The following is a 24,023-nucleotide window of genomic DNA, read 5'->3' on the forward strand; positions in this document are numbered from 1 at the left end:
AGTAATGCCACCGTGCCGCAACAGAGTTTGTCTTATAACAAATTCCAGACAATCTTTGATGTTTCCAAGATAGTTGTTCGAAGAATTTTTACTTAAAACCGATCGTTCTACGATCGCCGTGAAGAACGGAAAGCAACATTTCCACCGAATTAAGAGAAATATCGGAAACACTGGAAACTCGTTTCATTTTGTTTTTTACGTTCGATGCTGGAGAAAAAAGTGGGTCACGGGATAGCGGACGTGTTAATCGCGCGAATGTGTGTTCCTCCACTCGACAAGCCCTATCACTGTCAAAATTTTGAAACGAATGCTGTGTAGCGCTGCTCCCATGGCTTGGAAACAGTCCAAACATCAATAAATCGAAAATTGTTGGGTCATCGCTAAAAAACAACTGGGTAAAATGGTCATCCAGACGAACGCCAAAATTGCAGAAACTCTAATTGGTACTTGACAACAAGACCGACAAAAACTTGTGATAAACCGTCGACTCAAGATTGCTGTTCGTCGGAATTACTTTTTGCCGACAGCAGCAAAGAACGCTAACGATGGTAGAGCGAAAATGATCTGTTACTCTACTGAGAGATACCGAATTCATTGCGCGCATTATTTATATTGTCTCGAAGATTTAGAGAAACTATTGCTCTTGATCTCGATGAGGACTTTATACAGAGGTAATTACGTCAATAACGTGTGAAGCTTCTTCGAAAAATGTTTTCCACATCTGAAGATAATCAGAAGAAAACACCAGTTCCTAATTCTTATCGTCGATCGAAAAATTACACAGATCGCATTCAATTATTTTTGCAAGTGGCACACGTTGCGATTAAGTGATTAAGTAACCCGTTATAAAAATTAAACTAGCGCGTGCAACGCGATAATCGGTTGTGAAATCGACTCGAGCCGCAGTATGCAGCGGTTATCAGGATAACATGGAGTCGCAGGAGAAGCTTGTGTAAAAATCAATAAATCGTATAGTCCTGGCCTTTATTTCGCAGTTAATGTAATACGGGACGACTTGATTCGACTCAATTACCGCGCGCATGCCGCGACTGCTCGACGTTCCTCGTGAAATATAGGTACGGAGCTCGCGTCTTCTTTTTAATACCGGAACATGGGACGTAAATAATTGCCGCGGTGATTAATCGCGCTAATTGTCGTATCGGCCCGGCACCGATACCCGAAGAACCCGCGGCGACCTGCATTTCCGAAGATTTACGGGGCTGACCCAATTTACAGCAGTTTACCGGGGAAAATGTCAGGAACTCTCGGGGCTGACCCGTTCTCTATACGCTGACGACGACGCTTCCGCGGAGAACTTCCCGACCAACATAGAGATAGAGTTCCCTTTGCAGAAATATCAGTGAAAATACCATGGCCCCGACCTCGTAAAGAAGTTACTTTCTTCATCAGGTTCCCGGGTGTATTCCTGGCCTTTTGTTGGCCGTCCCTTCACCCTCGCAGCCCCGTCCAGGGGGGAACAAGCGCGCCGTCCTGTCTCCGTCGCGTAAATTCGTTCTTCGATAATATTATTGACACGTTTTACATCGACGACTGTTTCCCGCCGATTCCCGCGAAATAGAAATTGCGCGACGTTGCTTCCTCGTATGGTAAATAAATGATTCTGCCGGACGATTCTGGTCCATGCGAGTAGTTCTCGGTTCACGTAATCCGGCCACCAAATGAAATTCTTTTGCCACGCGATGGAGAGATCCGTCGGAAAAATATCCCTGGAAACTATTTCATTAAATTTCTGCTCAGAATTTATGGGCACGCTCGGATGCCGCCAGGTGGACTTTATTCGAAATCGATACGACATTCGGCGAACCTTATTACAAACGCATCCTGGGGACAAATGTGTATCACCGGTGGCAACATCGGGTACATCCAGTGGTTTCGAGGATCCGATTCTATCGGAAACGGGCAATTGAAAGGAGAAGCCCGTCGATTTGTTCGAAAAATATTCTTGGAAGTTCCTTTCGGGTTATTTATTGGGCAAGAATATACTTCCGTATGTATTTATCGTCCTAACGATTGAACTTCATACATTAACGACACGGATGAAATGAATTATAATATGGTAAATATGTTAATAAAATTTAAGAGTATCTATGTCTATTAAAAGAGAAAACAGAATTCTTCGATTAAAATTTAAATCCGTTGAATATAATGGGCATAACGATTTTCCAGTGAAAAAGATTAACTATTTCTGAGTAAAGGTTAAAGTTCATACCGCAATCGTTTTCTCGCGAGCTACGCTTGTGTGCCACAGGCCCTTTAAATGTAGACGACCAATAAGTGCATTCAGATATCGTCGAATGCAGGGGCGCTATCTAGTGTCAAGATGTCTAGCGATAGATAGATAAAGCTTGAACCAGATATATCGGTTTCCATTGTTGACTCGCGATAGTAAACTCGCGAGCGTTCGCATGCTCACCGCTGTGTCAGCCATTGGTGACCGGCGCAGAACTGTCGGTATGTAACTAGATTGTGTGGAATACTAGATTCCAATGTTACGTGACTTGTAAATCTGTATCTTCGTGGAAAAATTCGAGGAAGGAATATTAACGGAACTTCTTTCGTTTCTCTGCTGATTTTATCGAACCGCGTCGAATTTTATTCAACTCGTTTCGATCAAATCTGATGGTGTTGCACTCTCATCTCGAATTACATCCGCCAAGGACTTTGGATGGTACACAGGATGTGTACTCCGGCGAGTAGTCAAATTTCGTAAAATTTCAAAGAGATAATCGCAGCGCAATCAGCCAAAGTGAACATTTCGTATAAACAGACTGCGCAATCAGCGTATTGTCGAGTGGCGTCGGTATTTTATTCCTGCCGTAGTAATAAGTGCAATACGTCATCGCGCGAAGCCACGTTGTCGCGCGACACAGAAAAACAAGGGATGCATTTGAAAAAATGAGAAATTTCAAGTAATATAGGATAATTCCAGAAACTGGAACGCGGTGCAATTCTCCTCTGGATTAAAGTGGAGAAAATTCGTAGAGGAATGTTAAACGGTTTTACGTAGACCGTGTCTCTATGATGGAACTTTTTTTTCCCCCCTCTATGTAACGGAGCAGAAAAGTTAGCGGCGCAATATGCTCCGGACGCATTACTCCATTTTTTAAACGACGTAGTTCCTATCCCCTTCAGGAATGAGGCGTCTTTTTTGCATGTGAGGCGATTCTTCTCTTTCAATCTTTGCGCACTATTAACATGTAAATTGTTAAATGCATCGCTCTCTTGTTGCAAAGGAAAAGGTACAGTCGTTTTTAACCATTTTTTAAAAGCTCGTACCATCTAATAACGATATAGCAACGCTGTTGTTGCCCGATTTTATCAAAATTTTCATATATCGTTCCTATAAAATCTGATCAATTCGAAACATCTAAAATGACTACTAAACGTCTTACATTGTATTTTACAAAACGAATGCGACGTTAAGTGATACGAGCTTTCAACACGTTGTCTGTCCATGATTACAGAATTTTTTGACAATCTTCATTATTCTGAAGATTCCTTCAGCTATAATTTTCTTTATCAATTCTGCAGAGCTTAAAAAAGTATCTGAAAATATTTTATCGTGCGTTAATAAAGTGATAATAACTCTTTTATGGTATCCAAACATAGCAAAAGAATCTCTTTACAGTGGAAACGTTCCACCCGTTCTCCAGAAATATCTGCACCTGCAACCACATTCGACAGCTATCAATAACAGACGGTCAATTCGTCTAAGTTTAATGAAACGTTTTTTCCCCCCAGCGACGTGCACATGATCGTAAAATATTGGCTATCCGGTCGTGTACGCGATCAATATATCATGGACGAATCGGTTTACGCGCTATTGTAGAAGTGTCTCAGTAGCCTACGTAAATGCGGGTCGACGCATACGCACGGACATATTTGCACGGTAAATATTTACCTCTGTTCCGCGTTGTCTGATAGAATATAGAACATCGATTCAATAATACCGTCCGCCTGCCATTTCGTAATCCCTTGTAAACGTCGCGAGGATCGCGCCTCGCAAAACTTCTCTGCGCTCGTTGCCCGCGCGCGTACTTTGAAATCGCATTTGCGGGCGGAAAGCCCGTCCGCTCCGGATAATTGCGAGAACATCCCCGGAAACGAGAGAAAGAAACCCCACCAGAAGATTAATTCGCCATCAATCGGTGCTGATCGCACAGCCCGAGGAAATTTGAAAACTGAGTAGTTCCGAGTCTTAATTGATCGCAGTTTAATTGCGCGGGGAGGCGGGGAACGGAAATGGATTTTTTTCTTCTGCCATATTTAAGAAAGTGGCACGAATATAAGGAGGGCACGGATCGGAAATTGAAGTTAATCCGCAGCGGAATCGATTTTACAGGCTCTATAAAATCGGCCTTTGGTAACAGCTTAACCCTAGAAAGATAACCTACGTCGCAGAGGCGCCTGCGAAATAAACCGAAGACTGTTGATTTTTGTTAATTTTTCATAGAGGTCTAGTGATTTAAGTTTAAAATTACTTAAAATATAAAAAAATATAATATAAATGCATTTTATTTTCACAATAGTGCCAAACCTTTAAAATGACTAGATTAACTTAAATAAATATCCATTGTTAGTATAAAATTGACGCCTTAGGAAAGCATGCGCCTCTGAAGCGTATGGTTATCTTTTACGTACGTTGTCATATGGTTATCTTTCTAGGGTTAATAATAACGACTTCGCGGAGCCGCGGGATATGTCTTGGTTAGAGCGTACGCGATAATAAAATTGATAAATGTTTTTACCGCGCCTCTCACATTAACGATCCTGGTCGACGATAACATAATCTACATCGTCACTACTTCCCCGCAAAAAACAATAAGACTGTAGTTTATTCTGCTTTTCCTCTCGTCATTACCTCAAATGTCATTTCTTTATAGAATTGAATTTCCTCTTTGCAAAGCTGCCGGACGATATACATAACCCATGGATCCGTTCAATATTCTCGAACGAGACGATAAAAAGTAACCGATCTCGTTGTCATTAAGAACCGCGTTGAATTTAATCGACTCGAACTCGCTCAATTAACTCGTAGCTATAGGAATGCGCTTCGCCTTCAGAAACGTTTTTCTACCAGCGATTGATCGAACTGATAATAATTACCACGTATAATTTGTATTTACCATGTTTCGTTTTATCGCTTAAACGATCGCTTTTGTCGCTTAAACGTGCTTGCACACTTGTAAACTGCTTTACCATTTATTTTGCAAAGCGATATGTCTCCTTTGCCAATTGTAAAATCAGCAGCACAACTTCATTATTTCCGCGAGCGTTTTCCTATAATTTGTCATACTTTAATTATGTATAATTGTTTACATATTCAATGTTCTTTTAGCGTCAAGTTTTTGTTAATCGTGTTAACAAAAAAAAAGTTACGATGCATGCTTTGCTTCCGTGAAAGTTTTTACGCACATTCGACCATCGGCTATTATTAATCGCACGCAATTGACTTTTTCCATGGCAGGTTTAATCGCTGAGAGCGAAACCGCACCGGCGTTGGATCGTACGAGTTTCCTTCATTAAATTTCCAAGCACAGAAAATCCGCTGCGTGTTCTTCCCGTATCTTTATCGCGTCACACTATCGTTTCCGGTCGGAGCCGAGTCCCCGGCCGTGTTCCTGCCTCTACTCGTTGATCAAGAGGCTAACATCGACGCGACGCGCGTGCTTTCAACGAGTTTCATCCTCTCGATCCGCACCTCCTATTTCCCGCGGTTTTAGCTTTCTAGCGACACAAGCTTGCCATTCTCAACGCGACAGCCTGTAATGCTATCTAATTAGCATTCGCTACAATAGACGAACGCGCAATCGAAACTGGATTTTACTAAACCCGCTGTTAAAGGCGTCGCTGTCACGATGCTCTTAACTTAATTAAACGCCAGTGTACATTTTATATCGTCCCGGATGAATTAATGAGCCACTCGAATGCTCGCAAAAACGTATCGTTTCGAAGCGATCTGTCAGCCGCGTTTTATCCATTTGCGTAATTATTTTTATTAATCATTCGAGCATTCGTAAAACGGAGAACGACGGGTCAAGGAGCCGCGGGTATACGATTTCGTATAAAGTCCAATGCGATCTTCCATTAGTCTTGAATTTCGCGGAATACATTACGGGACCCTCCCGTAATTTAATTCGACCTTTCCCTCGGTGTCTCGATAATGCGTCATTGTCTCGAAAGTTTCATAATCAAAGAAAAGCCGAGGCTCGATTTATTCGGAACTTCTGAGAATCTTTTTGTGCGGCCCTTGCGAGGACGGACGTCGAATGTAGGCAAGCTGGTATCGATTATGCAAATTCCATCGGGTTACCTTTCAAACCCATCGACGTTTCAAGAGCTTTGTTGCTTCCACAGATGATCAGGTAAAATGGGCAGAGGGAGATTTTACTGTGGCGGCTGGTTTCATTACATCCTCGAAAACTTCAAAATTCTGGGTCAAGTTAAGCCTCGTCACTAGACAGCCGAAACAAGGTTATCTACACTCTCCAAACGAAACGTAATTATGCTCGTACCACCGTTATTAACATCTCTCGTTCCCGACTGTCGATTTTTTTCACCCGACAAACTTCTTTGTCGTCAAAACGAAATATTTCGTTTGAAATTTTCCACTATACAATGCAACGTTTTGCAACACCCTCGTTGCTGGTGTCAGAAATCTCTATAGCTTTTCAGAAATTAGTAACATATTTTTGGAGGCTAAATCGTAGTAAAGCTTGCGGAACTTAAAAATTCTATGCAATCTACAAGTAGTTCGCAAAAATGTTTAATAATGTGGATATAACCTATTAAGATCTACAAGACACATTGTTTAAATTTTTGGTATAGCTTCGTTTAAAAAGGTGGACCATCGTTTTTCAATCTTTCTGTAATTGCCAATCGACGTATTAATTTGATTCATTATATCTCGGTCCAGTTCAAATGAATTCAGTTCTTATTCAAACAGTTCATTTACAAGACCAGTTTCGAACTTAACATGCAAGCTGTGTGCGCAACCCCATAGCGATGATTCGCGCGAGTCAAACCGGCCATACCGATCAGCGAAACTTTCAAAATTGCATGTGATCCGATTTAATATCGGACCGGGGATTCTTCAGAACCGATTTGGGATTGAGAAGCGAAAGAGGTGACAATGGACAGGACTCGGATAAAAAAAAAAGAACGGCGAGGCTTTATCTGGGCGGAAAGTTGGTCGTCCTCCAGCGAGATGAAAGGGCGTCGAAGCGAATGCGCGAGGGTGTAACGTTTCTCCGAGAGGTATTACGGGCGCCGGTGATATTTCAATTCCGAAGAGTATTTAGGGCGGGTTAGGCGAGAAACAGTGAATGGCCGTCGGATATATCGTTGAATAGCGAGATTTAATTTGCGTAGGCACCGCGCGATGATTGCACGGTGGAAAAAACGCGGAAGGACGTTTGGCGCCCGTGTCCAAGTGGGCTTAAGCCGAGCTTTAAAGCCCACTTTAGGCGTAAATTAATCAGAGCCGGTGAATGCGGGCGCAATCGTAGGTTTAAAGCTGATTTGAATTTGGAGCGCGATAAGCAGACTGGCTGCCACGGGACTGGCTGCGACCAAAATAGATAGCGCATTCATTATTAAAAGGTACACGAACCGTGCTTCCGATTACTCGTACTGAACGGTGATTCGGAACAACCTGGAAAAGATAGTAACCGTTCCTGCATTCTTCGCCGACGAATTGACTATGACAACGGCGTCGCGTTACGTGCCTGTTAATTCGTTTGCTAGATGATTCCATTGTCCACAGTTGATTTCTAACTTTCACATTATAGAATAATCTGTTTAATTGATTCTCTCGCTTAAAATGAATTCTCTCTATTTAGAATTCATTCTCTCGATTCGATTAAGCTAATCCAGCTAATCTGAACACTTTCGATATCTATCGTAAATAGAAACAAATGACGAAGGAAAACGGAATTAGATTCGAGAATGCTAGAAATCATTTGAAACAAAAAATTGTTCGAAAGGTCAACCGGCAACCTCTTTAAATACTTTTGACATTTCCAGACTGAACGACTACTATCGAGGACGCAATCCGAACCGTTCATAAAATCCTTGCGTCGTACCGCGAGCTCGACTGTATCACCGCGAAGCAAGGAGGAAGTCAGCTTTGAATCTGGGTCAGCCAAGACCCTGGCGCCATACAGCGGGGGTGAAGAAGCGATTTGACCGTGGTTGAAAGTCGAGCAAACCGCGACCCGCGGTGAAAACTCGATACCCGGGCCTGCCGACACGCGATATCTCGTAGCCGGTGTCCTTTTTGCCGATCGATTAACCGAACTGGACAGGATTTTTGTGTCGGCGGCGGCGCTCGATTCCGCCTCACGGTCGTCGAGACGACAACGACGACGACGACGACGACGACGGAAAGATGCATGGTTAGACGAGGCCGCCGGGGACAGATCGATTTACGTGTTTCCTTTCTGGAGTCGGTCGTTCCTTCGGCTGAGAGGACAGGCGAACGAACGAACGAACGAACGACTCCCTCGTAAATCGATGCAGACTGCAGACCATGTTCCGCTACAGTTATTCACCGTTGCGTGAGCCGGACAAGAGGGGACAGAGGGCGGCTAAGCGCGACTCTAACTGGAGCAACAGATCGGGTCGGTTCGCATACTAGCTCGCCAAAAAAAGACGCAGTTCCCGCTGCACGATAAGGCGGGACAGTGACTGTTGTTCGTCTACTGGCTCCATCTGATGCATCGATCGCAATCGCGGAGCAATCCTTTGCCATTGGGTTGACACTGTTGCCGGGCAAGGGGTCGAGCGTTCCAGTTTCCGACCATTCTCTCGGCTTTCGGCAGATATAGGTGCGTGCTCGCTAATTATGAGACGCGTCACCATTGTCGATGGACCGGCTAATTGCGACCTGAGCAGCTCTCTTTGCTCGCGGAATATTCGAAATGTTCGACTTGTCGGAAGTTCCGGGACTCCGGAAGATCCCATCAACGTTGCAGATGCGCACCGAGTGTCACAGACGTCTGCTTACAGTGGCGGTGCTCGTCGCTATCGACGTTTTCACGGAACGAAGATTTTCTGCACATTAAGCATCTGATTGAATCCTCCTCCCGTTTACGCGCAATCATTCTCGGTGCACGTGTCGTTCCAGAACTGTAAATTCGCAATGAAACGTCAACGAACAACGAATGTAATATTGACAAAAATAATTGCACTTCTTCGTTCGAATCTCTTGATTAGCGCGTTGATAAAAAATCTTTAATTTTTATGGCACGTTAATAAAAAAAACATTTGAGTTATTATTGAAAGAGCTTCTCGATGCTTCGAAAATTCAAATATTTTTTTCACGAACAGCAGCATTTTGGAAAAGAATTGCCACCGGTGAGCAGAGCTTTTTCGACTATTAGCTTTTATTTTTTGTGTGTACCCATTCTCGGCTCGTACATGATAGATGTGTAAATTGCTCGGCACTCGAAAGCGATGAATCACTCTCCGCGGAAATCTGGATGGCCGGCACCGAAATTCGGCGGGGTCCTCAAACTTTCCAATACTTCCGAGAATGTATTGCTATATCGCAAAAAAAAAATGGCACTTGTATTGTTCGTATCGAATCGGAAATTGAGCCAAAGCTCGGGATCAGGTAATTCGGAGGTGTTTGGCCGGCTGCCAAGCACGGCGAAAACGAATTCGCGGGGAAAGTAGAACAAAATGACGTATGCGCCCGTGGCGTCATAAGCAGCAACAGTGATATCTTAATGTCCTGCCGCTAGGATTTTATCGTCGCTTATCTTCGATATAACATTCCCACGGAAATTTACGATCACGGAATATAGAAATTTCCCCCTTCGTCTTCTTTCTCGGATAAATGAACGCGCTCCGTTTTCGGTTAAGACGGGGACGACCCACTCCAGGTCTCCAGAAAATGGCAAAGTTCCATTAACCACGCGTGTCATGCAGGAATTTTAATCCTTATCTATCGATGTCTCATTTGTCACGCTGAATTTGTCCCTTAAATTATCACACGGAATAAAATACGACGAGATTACGTCAAAATAAGCTTGTTCGCATTGCTGAGAATAAATAACTGCGGATTGAAAATCTATTTAAAGATACCATAATTCAATAATAAACCGTTTATAATCGGTTCATAAATTGTTTGGACAGAATCTATTTAAAATACCGTAGCAGACAAGAATAATCAATATTGAAAAAACATCGGCGCATTTCCTAATTATGAAACGTCATGCAATTTGTTAGATCATACTGGACATTCTTCTCTGCGATGAGCAGGTTAAAATTCAACCAAGGTCGTTCTAAATATCGCGGAATTGCTTTTATAACGCCGCAACTTATTAATTTACAGCGATCGCAATGCTTTTCTCTTAACAGCTTAAATATCGATTAACTGAAAGGTGGTGTAACTTCATTTTTTCCACCTGCGGTGCTATTCCAGTCAGTCGATGGCATTGCGAGCTATCACAAGCTTGTGACACAAATACCACATGAATCGATATCTCCAAGTTCTCCATTCCTTTCCTTGGCAGTGCGGAAACCCACCCCTTGCCAGCCGTTCAATGCTTTCGGAACGAAGAACCTGCGTTGTGAAACACGTCGCGCCGTGTCGCGCCTTGCAGGCGCGTCGGTCTGTCTATCTGCTGGCACTAATCTTCTATAATTGATCCTAATTTGACTGTTAATTGTTTTACCGCGGACAATTCCGTCGCCTGCCGTCCAAGTAGGACGTCCGACTGCCATTTGGATCGTTTGTCTTAAGAAAGCCCCGGATTCGGTAAATCAACTGTCAAAAAACGTTGCATTCATTACCAAGTTGTCGTTAACTCACCAAGAGTTGCATAATGTTAAATTCGTTTATAAACGAAATTATTCATTATTGCAAAAAATTGGTCAAAATCTTATCGACTAAAAGATTTTGCCATGCTTTGATCATGCTGCAAGCATTTTTATAATACCGCATTCGATCAAGAATGCGCAGTTCATTAAGGGTCATGAAATCTGAACGAAGATGAAGCTCGAAAAATAAAAGAAAGAACGAAGGAGTGTCGGATTAATCATGGAGTCTTATAACACGTTAAGTTGATAATTGATACGTGGGAGGAAATATTCGCGACGCTGACTAGCGAGATTTGAGGACTGTTATGGCACGGCAGATAGAAGTGTAATTCTCCGAGTTTAATTACGTGAGAACAATGCGACGTGTCCAGAGGCTTTGAAATTTAATGTCGTGCCGTGCATCAACGCTAGCTGCCATTGTGCCGACGATCCGACCAAAATATTCCGGATTGTCCTGTAATTCAGACTGCATGGCATTTCGGATCGTGCTCACACAGTTATCGGACGAGTGTTTCCAAGAGCCGGTGTGATACGGTAACGGAAGAAGTATGTGCAACGCGCAATCAGATTTTTTGGAACGTGACTAAATCTACTGAAATAATTTAATAATAGGCAACGAATAGACAGATGAAGAAATAGTAAAACTTTCAATTATACACTTTCAATACCAAACATAAAAATGAATAAAAATTGTTTTCAATAGCTTCGGATGAAGACTGGTGGAGTGGGTGCGAAATTGAGCCAACGCGTTTAAAATGGAACAATTTTTTTTAAACTTGTCTAAATGACTCGAATTTTTCTGTAAATTCAGAAAAATTTAAGAAAAAGTATTTCAGTAATTGTACAATGAATTAGTCCGTCTAACATCTACAAAAAAATTCAAGTCGTTTACACCAGTGTCAAAAAAGTTATACCATTTTTAAGCGTTCACTCAATTTTGTTCCCCACTGTAGATATAAAGATCTGTGCAATCTTGCATTTGATAATGTTCTAGACAATCTTTCGCGGCCAAGAAATGTTCGAAAACGGCAACTAATTCTCTAGAACGCGTTTCTTCCCAGTACTTCTAGCGCCCATTCCTCGAACCGGTAACTTCGGACAGGGTTGCCGAATAGCAGGGAGTTTAATTGGGGTTCGGTTATTATATAGCCGGAGTCAAGCGACTCGAAGTGGCGCGGCCAAACTTCTTCCAGATCTACATATTACGATACAGTGGACTTGAAGAGGCTCAAGCGTCCCCGTGGAACCTTGAGAGTTTCGACGCCATTTCGAGTCCCCTAATTACATCTGGACTTTACATTTAAACGAGGAGAGGTGATCGCGACGGCGCGGCCTGGCGCCAAGAACTTGCTCTCACACCCCAACGCCGAGGAAAGTTTCCGCGACGGTGCTGTTTTGATAAAGAATATAGCCGCCGCCTCCTCGGAGATCTCGGGGAACAATCACGGTTCCGGTTTCTGCTCCAGAAAACGGGTTAACACTCCGTCCCTTTTCACTTTTGCCGACGAGGCCAGGCTCTCGGCGCAATCAAAAATATTTCCTGCCGCGAATGGAACGGCAACCACCGCGCGCTCGAATGTACGTCACACGGGGGGCCGGCCGGGTAGAACACAACCACCCACGCCATCGCAATTTCATTTCTCCGCGACGCGACGCGACGCGAGTTAATGTGTTCGATCGATTTGCTTTTGCGTCGCGGGACTACAGCCTGCAAATATTGCGCTAGCCTTCCCAGCCGCGTTCAACTACACCGTCCACTTTGCAATTGCGAATCGCGAGTCTTGCGATCCTCCAGACAGTTGATCATCGGAGAATCGAATCGCGTTGATTTTAATCCACGCTAAAACCTCGCGTTAGCGTGTTTTAATTGCAATTGCAATCGTTTCTTTGCCGTGGACGAAATACGTTCTCGCGTTAGTCGGAGATCGACTAGAAAATCAGTTTTATATCCGCCGATGTTAAACAACGCCCTAGAATCCATAGACGTGTGCTCCATTTAAAATATGCGAGCAATTTATTTTCTACCGTTTTAAATTATCGTTTCCATCCGTTGCATTATGCTGGTTAACGTTGCTTCTCGTACAGGCTCGACCGAAGTCAAAATTGCCTGGAGTTAGCGACGGTGGGACTCGGAAATGTCGCGGAGAAGCAAGGTAATCTTCGCCGTGTCGTGTTGTCTCGCAGCGAACGCGAGCGTGAAACCGCGAAAAGGTAGTTTAATCGGTGTCGCTAATCGTTTCCGAGAGAACCACTTGTAACACTTTAAACGGAACACTCAGTGGAGTGCGGTGCTCGGGACAGATTCTTTGGTGGGAGCTTAAACAGCGTATACCAGCGAGAATCATTGCAGGGGTACCGTGCGCTAACAATTAGTTTCCCACTTCGCTGCCGCGGCGATCGGAAGCCTTGACTTGTCTGTACTTCTGAAAAGGAGCAATAACGTCGCCACTCTGGATAACGCGTCTGTCAATTACCGGCGATTATTCGGCTTCGCCGACAACGAGGTCAATGCCGATTCTCGACTTCTCGACTCGGACAGACCTCTCACAGAATCCCTTTGGAACGGCGGTCGACGTGCCGCGTTGACGAGCGCCCAACGCGCGCGGACAAGGGGATCATCGTTTAGATCGACGCTCGGATCGAGACACGATCGACGTTGCGTTTACGTTTATGCTTCCGGAGGGTGATACTATGCTACCAGGGTTGCGATACAACTAGTTCGGGTAGCTGGGGGAGTTGGATCACATTATGCGGTTATACTGTCGATGAGCATGATCGTTCTGTGAGCGAAACTTACCCCAACAGAGCAGATTCCTCGGCGGTGGCGGCGCTCGGCATCCTGTGTCTTTCCCTAGAACAAAATGGCGGCGAATAATAACGACGCCCAGCCCTAGCGGCTTGCATCCTCTACCCGGGTGCCAACAACGAACATTAGCAGGCAAAACTGTTAAACTCATTCCCAAACACGACGTCACGGAGAACCGGCGATTAATTAGGTACACACGAGCCTACGGGGAACACGTCCGCTAACAACACTCCTCACGACTTCGGTTCTTTGCACCTCCGAGAATGATTTCGTCGCAATATCTTGCCGTTACCTGCTGGAAGAAATTTAACGGCCAGGTAAAAAAGAAAAGAAAAACAGGAACAGTTATGTTTCGCCTTCCTTTCGACGCTGGCTGTAACGTTTGCTCGGGTTTATTGCCTCGCGGTGAGTTGCGAGAACTGATAGAGTATGCACCCCAACCAGGCTTTTTGCATCGGTCTACGGAGCGTGCTAGATAAAGTGGGACGAGCCGTTTCTTAGAATTTAATCAAGATATTGATTTTATCGTTTCAAAGGATGCGACACAAATTTTGTCAATAAAATTGCAACTTACTAGTCCTGTGAAAAATTGACGGTGGACCGATGAATCTGGATGTACGAACTATAATATTAACTGCATGGAAAAAGGATTTAACCGAATGGTGTAACGAAAGTATAAACGCGTAAACCATGAAAGAAAATCGTTGTTTTCTATCGTAGATTTATAACAGTAATGCTCATAGAAGCTCGCGTTTGCTCAAACCATACAACTTTTCTCAACTCGAATATTTTTTTCATCCGCAACCGAACAATGACATGTGTCCCACTTGCGTGACTCAGTTTGCATAATCCACTAAGAGCCTTTTCAGACGAGACAGTGAATGGCTGACAACTGCTATCCGGAGCAGATTCACACATATTCCGTCCTCGTGGCAGCCTGCGACAAACAAAGGACGGAAAGTGTATGAGTTGTCCCCAGAAAGAGTCATTAGCTCCTGACATGCAAAGAACAAATGGACAGGTAACGCTCTAATGAATCGGCCGGCAAAGTGTATATCTGAACCATAGGCTATTTAAAACATAACGTTGCATAATTGAAACAAAGAATCGAATTCCTAGCGTCGATGCGAAGTTATGGTTTCTGTGATGGAAGAACGGAATTCTTTACAAAACAATGATCAAATTGCACGGCAGAGCTCAAGAATCCTTTAGAATTCAAGGCAAAAAGATTCTACGATTTTATAACTAGTTTTTAGAAGTTTTCAAACTGAGACCTAAATTTTGAATTTTGTGATCGATTTAAACTTTTTCAAGCCCTGACAACTGATTGTAAGTACCATTACCTTCGACCTTAAACTAAGAATATCAGGCTCGTGACAGATTCCAAACAGATCTTTTGAGCGAGCTTTAAGTAATATTGAAACTATCACCCCGTTTAAACTTCAACCCCTCCAGCAACTCATAGAAGATACCTATCACTGAAGGTACAGTTGACAGAAAATACTAGACCCACTAGAGATTCAAAATTCAACACCCCCGAATTATCTCGCGCCACGAGTGCGGAAAATCCACAGGTTGCTCATAACTGTCTCCTCCGGATGCGTTGATAGAGCTTTGATTGCAGAAGCAGGGGTTGAACACTGAATACAGTATCCTGCGCCTTCAACGTTACAGCCAAGTGTCGTCGGATCGCGGCTCGAGTGGCTGAATACATTCCTTCCATCGGGTAACCGTCTCGCCGTCTCTAACATAAGATACAGTTTCGCGGGTTTGTTCGGGCTCGCGATGGTTTCAGGGTGAAACCAGATTCAACGAGAACGAAACCGCAGTCGACGTTCGAGGACAGTACAACGTCGGTTTCCGAGTGTGTCCTCGATGGTATCGCGCATTCGGCTAAGTATCGTCGGCTAGGTGTCGTCGGCTAGGTCCGTCATTCTCGGTGGATCGACCTCGCGCGAGGATTACTCGAACCGAGAAGCCGGTTTCCGCAAACGCACGCGTTGCCGTCGCGCGCCGCGAAGCACACGCCGATACAACTCGAGCGTTGCGGGGACAAAGGAACAACGCATCCCGAATCCCGGCTACGTGCACGAGGAGAAATAAAACTACCACTACCACTACCATTTTCCAGCGTGCCGGTCTGCCTTTCAAAGGAAGCGACGAGTCGCGACGCGGTGCGATGCGACGAGACGCCGTCGATCGTAATAAATGACCACACAACCCCAATTACCCTGGGGCTAATAACGTTTGGGACACGAGAGTCCGATGGCCAGCCACCGTGACCACCGATTTACTTCGGCCTCGACGTTTGAAAAACAGACCACTATCATCGTAATAACGTAACATCGGTGATAGATTCACTGAACGAGATTACCCTCTGCGTTCGCTTTCGTACGAAGGGCTGCAAAACATAGTCGCAGCTGAAACCTAATTTCGTGGTTTTGCAACCATTTGATGACTTAGGTCTGACCATAGGGATTACTTATTGATGTCTTTTGTGCAATGCAATTTTTAACAATTGAGGATGGAACTTTTTCGAATTCACCTTTTTTGTGTTTTTTTTTTTTAAGTTTTAATCGAAGACAACAGTTTAGGGTAAAAAAAGGTTTTTTAAATTCTGTACCATGTAATGTAGCTATTAAAGATCCTATTAATACATATACTTGAGTAAACTGTTAACTTGAATATTAATGGTAAGTGAACAGAATTTGATTTCGACTTAAAACAATCTGATCTCTTAAAGATCTGTTAAAGTATGGCAAGAGGTTACGAAAGATTTAAAGTTCCAATATAGAGACATCTAGCTGTAATTACGCGGATCAATTTTGTTCTGCTTCGAGAACCGTCTGGTATCAATGTTGCCAGCGAATCAAGCGATATCGGCTGCAGTTATTGATCAAATTAAGCTCCCACTGGTCGGACCTATAAAAAGATCTCGCCATAATACATTGATCATTAAAAATGTATGGCTCATTATTCGAACATATAAAGGTCAGCAAAGACTCATTTTCGTCGCGTATTGTAACGGGTAATTTCGTCGGATCGTAAAAACATCATCGAGAACGAGTCGTAAAACGACAGCATGCGAAACACACAGACTACGAAGCACAATGCACAACTAGAACGAAGCGTAGGGGAGGGCTAGGAAAACGTCTCCAGCCATAGCAAATATACAATGTAGAATGTGGAGGTGTTCAGCGTGAGGAAAGGGATGACGTTCAGGTCGCATGATGCGGCTTACCTCGTGGCCTGCTTTTGTAGCCAGGCCGATCAATAGTCGCGGCTCCAACTTCCGGTCCTAAAGTCCGTCCGTGCTTAAGGTTAAACCAGTCTTTGATTATTCGGGCAACAATGGGGAGCACCACGTGCCTCGATTCGTCAGGTGGAGTCGAAGGAAACGCACTCGAAGCGGTCGCGTTATTGAAATCGTTGGAGTCGTATTACCGTCAGCGTATCATCGGTACTATACCACTACCACACGCGAGTATCCAATCCATAAACCGCCTAGTCTAAACATAGAACCGGATTTTCTTGGAAAAATGCTGACTTCGAGGTTAAGCCCCAAGAAATCCGAAAATAACAATCTCTATTTCGTTCTGGAAAAAGATTTCAATCTTGTGAAACTTCCGCCATGATTGCGCGAAATCTCGCGATTGAACAAGAAACTATGGCTAGAATAATTTTGGTTCCTTCAAAAACGCGATGATAATTCAAAAGTGACAATCGGAAACAATTTAGAATTTTATTACGAATCATTGCGCGACAATATTTCATATTTGCGTAGCTACCGATTAGTTACTACGTTCAATAAAATGAATATCTTAGAATATTTTATGCCCATTTAAATAAATATATCTACCAACCGACGCGGTAATGAATTTTCAACGAGATTATCCTTTTCTTCGTTTCCACGAACAGCTCTGTAAACGTTTCTGTGGCTAAGTAAGCTGCTATCGATCGACCGGCAATGGCTCTAAGAGAAAAATCGGACATGGAACAGCAATATCTCGTCTGCAATAAACGTTAACTACCAAATGGAGCGTACGCGGGGCTAATGGAACGACGCAACGCAGGATACGACCCCTCAGATTTAGTCCAACACGGAAACACGGTACGATTCCCGCAGCACGTGAAACACAGATCTATGCCCATTAGCGCGGTGAGTTAGGCGAGCCAGACGATTTAGTAGCGATAGGTTTTAGTAATTGGAAAGCGGCCCCATACATCAATGCGTTTCTCAGAAGTACACCAAGTATTTTTCCGCGATTTTCGTTTCGAACGGCTCAAAACGGCAGGGAACTGTGACGATCGATTCCTCGACGCCAGTCGCCAGTCGACGGTCGGCCACCGTGGCCAATAGTAAAGCCACTCTAACCGTGCCTCCGACATTTTCGACCTCGAACCGATTACTCGCGACCTCCTTAGGTCTGACTCTGCTCAGGTCAGTTTGCCGTGGATTCAGAGTGTCTTAAAATCCAATCCAGAAATATTTCCGTTTAAGAACGATCAAACGATAACTTTGTGAAGAACTTGCCGCTAAATCATTAATTAATTTATTTTATAACAGACTGCACCTTTACTTTTCAGAAAACCGTTCTTTTGCTTTCGCGAAGAATGTTTAACTTTCAGAAAGTACGAAACGTGAAATTCGAAATAGAATAGTTAATTATTTTTGTATTTAATAATATAATCGAATTCGAGATGCATTCACTCTAATCTGTACGATAGCGTTCGTCTACAAGTATTCAGATTTCATTGGAAAACTGATACGGTTGAGTAAACACTGATTCCTATGCAGTTTAACACAGTCAGTGGACGTCGAAAGTAAACGGACGCCTACATTTTATTCTAGCATGTTGCGTACACAACGAGATTGTAAAGCTTTACGTACAATATTTGCTGTTTTTTACAAAGACTGTATTTTAACTTGTTCGTACCGAAGTAAAAATAAATATCGCATAAATGTTGCATATTTTAGAAAATTATATACTGTGCCTGCTTATTTACGATATCGACTGACCATGTACGAGTGCGTCATTCCATTACTGAATCAACTAACCATATTTATTTTCGATGCGACAGATTATGAAATTCTCTGCATTATGTAACAGAGTTTCGAACATTCGGACACACTTCAATGATTTTTGTCGGCCAGGCAACATATTTCCCACGCGCGAATGCTAAAATCGTTAGACCTCTTCAATTAACATTCGACTAATTCATTTTGACCGTGTGTACACACTACTCGTATGATTCGCTGCGCTCGTTCCGTAAATTACTGCACTACGAGCGGCAATGATCATACAGACTATAACTTCGAACTAGTGGAATTAACCGAAGAGGGTTGAATCAACGCGTGCTAGCAACCGGAAATTTTGACACAGAATCCTTTCGTCATGTTTGAAAAAATGAGATTGGATTTCGACGAAAAATGCTGTAAGTATTTCTTTCGTAATTGAAGAATGATTTTAACTTTAAATACTACTTGTAGATGAAAATTCAATCTTTCCGTCGCGAATTTTATAGCAACTCCAAAAAAATGCGTAAGAATCAGTAGAATACACCTAATACTTTCATCCCCTAACGATTTTCAGCGCCAAGCCCAAAGTCACCCTAAAGTGGCAACGATCGCCTAACCTCTCACCCCAGCGAACTATTACCGCCAAAGTAGCTCTGACGAGGAGACAATAGAGTAATTCCACGAGCGACCTGGGCAGAGTCTAGTATCGGATCGAAGCCTGTACCATAATTGATCACGGGCCGAATAGACTGGTACGAGGTCGAGGAACAATTGCGGAGAGACAAGAGAGAGAAAGTGAGAGCAAGAGAGGGAAAGAGAGACTCTGTGTGTGTGTGTGTCCCGCGACCGTCACCCTACCTGCCGACCGGTTTTTCCCCTGTACTCGCGGACAATATCGTATAAGGCATTACCTTGAGACGATCGAGACGCTCTCACGGCGGTCCTCGATCAGCGGGTCCTTTTTCCTGAGCTCGACCTTGGGCGAGGCGAAACTGAAAGCCTTCTTGACGCTCTCGAGGACGCTCTGCCCGGTGGTCTGTGTCTGGTCGACGATCGTCGTGCTTTTGTAAACGTCCTCGCCCAGGTCGCCTAACGACCTGTACGAAGCGCCAATACCTGCCGGCATGGCGACGAGTCCGGCCGCTGTTGCACGCCCACGATGAACCCTAACCGACTGATCAGACGACCCGCTCGGACGTCCTCGCAGCGGACTCGCCCGTCCACCTTTCCGGTGCCACTACCTCACGCCGACTGTTCTCACTTCTGACAGCCGCGTTCCTTGACGAACGCGGTCCAACCGAATGCTTGATGCGTGCCGCTTCCGCTTCTGCTACCGGTGCTGCTGCTGCTTCTGCCGCTGCCGCTGCCACTGCGGTCGCAGTCCTCGCGGTGTTCCTGGCGGCTGGTGTTGATGATGCTGATACGCGTGCCCGAAGCCGATAAGCCAATATCGTACGTCAACAAGGCAAACGAACGGGCAAACGGGCAAATAAAGAAAATCCAAGATAAAGAGGTTTCGCGTGTATGCTCGGACTAGGGATCGAGGCATCGACAATGATTTCTGACTGTCAGCGGACATTTAACCTGATACTTAACTTAGGCTATTTGATCGAGCGAATTTTAAATCAAAATTTTCGACACCTGATGTTGGTTTTGTGTATTCCAAGCAAATTGGTTCTTTTTAGTAGACTTTGCTGGCGAGAAACTAACAAAGAGAGATCGATGGTACAAGTGGACTGTGAAGAATGTCGTTGATATTAACTACGATTGTTTGTAAACTGATTTGTAGATTATGAGTTGATCTGAATGGTATTTTCATTCTAATAGTTTTCATTTCGATTATGAGAAATTAAGCGCATTTACTCTCACTGTAATGAAATTTTTAGAATAAACAGATTTAGAAACTTATACATGGTTGCGAATCATGGCATGCCAATTTTAAACGATATTTCGGAATCACCACTCGAGTGCAAAGAGTTAAAAAGGTGAAGTTATGTCAAAATCAAACTTCGAAGCTCGAACTTCAGTTTCTCTACTCGATGGAGAAGTTAATCGGACCAAAAACTCGCGCAACACGTCCTTCGTGCACCCTACACCCTCTCACATATTCAGGTACACCCTATACACGGATGATACACGGCACACAGAAAATTCGAGTCGTATTGGTGACCCAAATGTCGCAACTTTTCTTACAGGTCGACCTTTAATGACGTCACGAGCAGAGGTGCAATTATTTTCACAGAGAATCGTGTTGTTTATTATTTCTCACCGGCGCGTTAGCCTCGTTGTTACCAGAACTGTGCTCCATTTGTGAAATATTATACGTACACGTGTATTAAAAAAGAATGACGCCACTGTAGCCGAATGACGTTCTCTGCGCCCCAGTAATGCTTTTAATCATTTCGCTTTGTCGCTTTTATTCGCTACTAGGTTTCCTCGAATGTTTCCACTCGGAAAATTCGTGTCTCCGCAACACGCGCCACCAAAAAAGTTATGAATAAATCGTATAAATTTCATTGAATCGTTCTCTCATTTATCAAATTCGTGGCGTCACTTGGGAAAAAATAAAATTTAGCTTCAAAACCCAAATTCACTTATAAATATTATCCGATTTATTTAAATGGAAATAAATTTCTGTTTCGCTTTTATCACAAAGAAATTCGAATCAGTTGAGGAGAAAATCGTGGAGCAAGGATTACGGAATCACACTCGATCTTCTCGAACATTGGATTTGAGAAATATCGAAAACCGGATTTGGCAAGTGCTTAATTAATTCGGTCGAAATGCACAAAGCAACTGCGCGGACGCTCATCAATGCTGCGCGTCCTCTTAAATGGAGAACTGTACACTCCGCTCGTGACGTGATGCTACCGAAAGGACCGGTGCACCGGTTGTCATTATCGCCAGTCGGACGAATTTGCAATTATGGTTCACGTAATACAAAGTCAACAATCGTCGAATCCACCGGCACGTGGAATGAAACAGGCACTCTACGAATTCTCGTACCGTTAAGTGTACGAACGGCCCCAAGAACAATAGAACTTAATTGGAATTGCCGTTGGTGATGGCGAACGGAGCACTGACATTTGTACGTCTCTCTTACGACCTTTGCCATGTCCACTTTTCCTAAAGTGTGTGCAGTGATATATGTAAACAAATGAAACGTGTACACGAAACACAGATTACAAACTTCGTACAGTTAATACTCGTACTCCCGAGCAACTGAAACTTTTCATAGCTCGTAGATTTGTCCCTTGCTAATAAAGTTTCATGAAAAAATGTGTCCCCACTTTTAATAATTGTAATAAGCTAGTAACGTTGTCAAGCTTTAAGTTTATAGTTAAATATATCAAAACCAAAATTTAATATTCTTAAATTTGTTTGACGTCCTCACAGTGTTGTTTTATCTATTCGTATATGTCGCAACTGCACAAAATTCGTAGAAATATAAATTGTCAGTGCCAACTGCTGGAGGTGAAAATTTTCTTGACATTGCAGCTACTTAGTTATTTATACAAATGCATGAAATTATTTGCGAAGAGATTATATAAGAGATAAATTTGAAGAGATCAACGAAATTTCCCCGGAAGAAAATCGGTGTGCAATCGAAACCGCGTTACTCGAAAGAGCGCTTAAGAAAATAATTGCAGAATTATCGAATAAGTCTATAGACATTCCCATATCCCCGTCCACCTGTCCATTTCTATCTGGATTCTTTAATTGCGATCCGTCCGAGAAAACGAACCGCCTCGTCTAAAGCTAATGGAACGTTTCCTGCGCGCGCCCTTCGCCGATCGCAGACATTGATACGTCCCGGCGAGATTGCGATGCGATCTAGAACGAGCGGCGCAATATCTCTATTCCTCTTCACTCTACAGATCTCTCGCTCGATCTTCCGAAATCAGCCTTTGGAAATCGTTGTTGATGCCTTGGTCGACGCGCGAGCAAACAAACGAATAACATAATAAACAAAAAACGAAGAACGCAATAAAGGAAGTGAGTTTGCGTGTCAAAGTGTGGCGTCATCATGCAGAACAACAGATTGTCTGAATACATCGAGATAATCATGCGTGGCCACATGCCAACTGCCAAGGCGATGGTACGCGCAGTATCGTCGTTTACTGGGAACATGCGGACGCCAGAGGAACCGCGAGAATCAGCTCGGAATCGCTCGGAATCGCCCCCGAATTCGATTAGCCGCGGAATTTGTTGCAGCGGCGCAGCGTTCCGTTGCCTTGCGTTGCGTTACGTTCACGGGCCACGAAGCTGCAATTTCGGGCGTCGATCACACGGTTCCCACTGGAGCGATCGCAGAACACGAGCATGCAAATATAGATCGTGCGTTACAATACAATCGCAGTTGGACGATTCGTGCAACCGTGTTCTTCCCGTTGCGAGGGCCCGACGAGATTCTCTCTTTGACTTCCTGTTCCGTTGCACTACTGATCGATGATCGACGGGGACGATTGATAAGTGCTACGAACTGTTCGCCGGAAGAAGATACCGCCAACTCGGACACGACAATTGTCCAACGCAATTCTATCGATTCTGTGCTGTGAAACTGAAATGCGATGGATAGCTGTCGCGACGGAAGTTGCGCTTTGGGTTTCTTCCTTCGAAGAACAGGGGCGAGGACCGATGGTTTCGGGATTTGCGATCGATGCGTTTCGAACGGTTAGGTCAACGATTACGTTGTTCGATCGATAACGGACGTTTTTGCGGCGAACGAGTTAGGTTTCGATGTAACATTTAGGAATTTTAGATTTTTGATTCTGTTTGTTCTGAAAGAGTTTTTGTCATGGATGGTTTTATGTTTCAGGATGGTGTAGGAAAATTTGTAATGCCTTCCTGCAAATTCGTGTTGACGTCAAGATCGACGAATTATAAACTCTCTTTTGTGAAAGATGTGCTTTCGAGAACGAACCGTCTGAGATTAGGTTCTCAAGAGTAAAGGCGACATCTGTTCCGCCCTCCTTAGCTGAAATGTCTTATTGAACAAGTTTTCAGATTTCCGACGATTCACTGAGTAAAGACTGTTCTCACTTACCGTGAGTAAAGACATTATTCTACAAGAATATACCAATTTACATTTCATTTCCAATAGTACTCAATTTTAAGTCATTAAAGAAAAACCACGCATCTATATAAATTACAAAATTGATAAACTTTGTGCCAACATTTGCAACCTGTGTCAAAATTTCTTTTACTTAGAAATTAACATTGAATCCTCGATTTATATTCTCCCATTACTTTCAATTTATGATGCAAAAATATATATAAAATTTTTTAATTATCTTCGAACATAGCAAGGAATTAGAAATATTTGAAACAGTTAAGACAATCGTTCTA

General features: G+C 43.6%; 1 protein-coding gene across 10 annotated transcripts in view; it reads right to left on the reverse strand.

Moving 5' to 3' along the window:
• Mesk2 (misexpression suppressor of KSR 2) overlaps positions 1 to 24,023 on the reverse strand; it is a 68,451-nt gene that overhangs the window by 22,889 nt on the left and 21,539 nt on the right. For 6 of the 10 annotated variants that reach the window (XR_013495348.1, XM_078196339.1, XM_078196345.1 and 3 more), the window contains exons 2-3: positions 19,586 to 20,091; positions 13,646 to 13,699 (exon numbers count right to left, since the gene is read on the reverse strand). The exons of 2 other annotated variants lie outside the window; for them this stretch is intronic. Coding sequence is in view for 7 of the 8 variants with exons in the window: in XM_078196339.1 (XP_078052465.1) it covers positions 13,646 to 13,699; positions 19,586 to 19,800 (269 nt within the window). In the remaining variant the exon portion in view is untranslated. The remainder of the gene's footprint in view (positions 1 to 13,645; positions 13,700 to 19,585; positions 20,092 to 24,023) is intronic. 2 more of the 10 variants (XM_078196346.1, XM_078196342.1) reach the window with 2 other exon arrangements.

This window comes from Augochlora pura, chromosome 2 (assembly GCF_028453695.1).
Source record: "Augochlora pura isolate Apur16 chromosome 2, APUR_v2.2.1, whole genome shotgun sequence".
NCBI lineage: Eukaryota > Metazoa > Arthropoda > Insecta > Hymenoptera > Halictidae > Augochlora > Augochlora pura.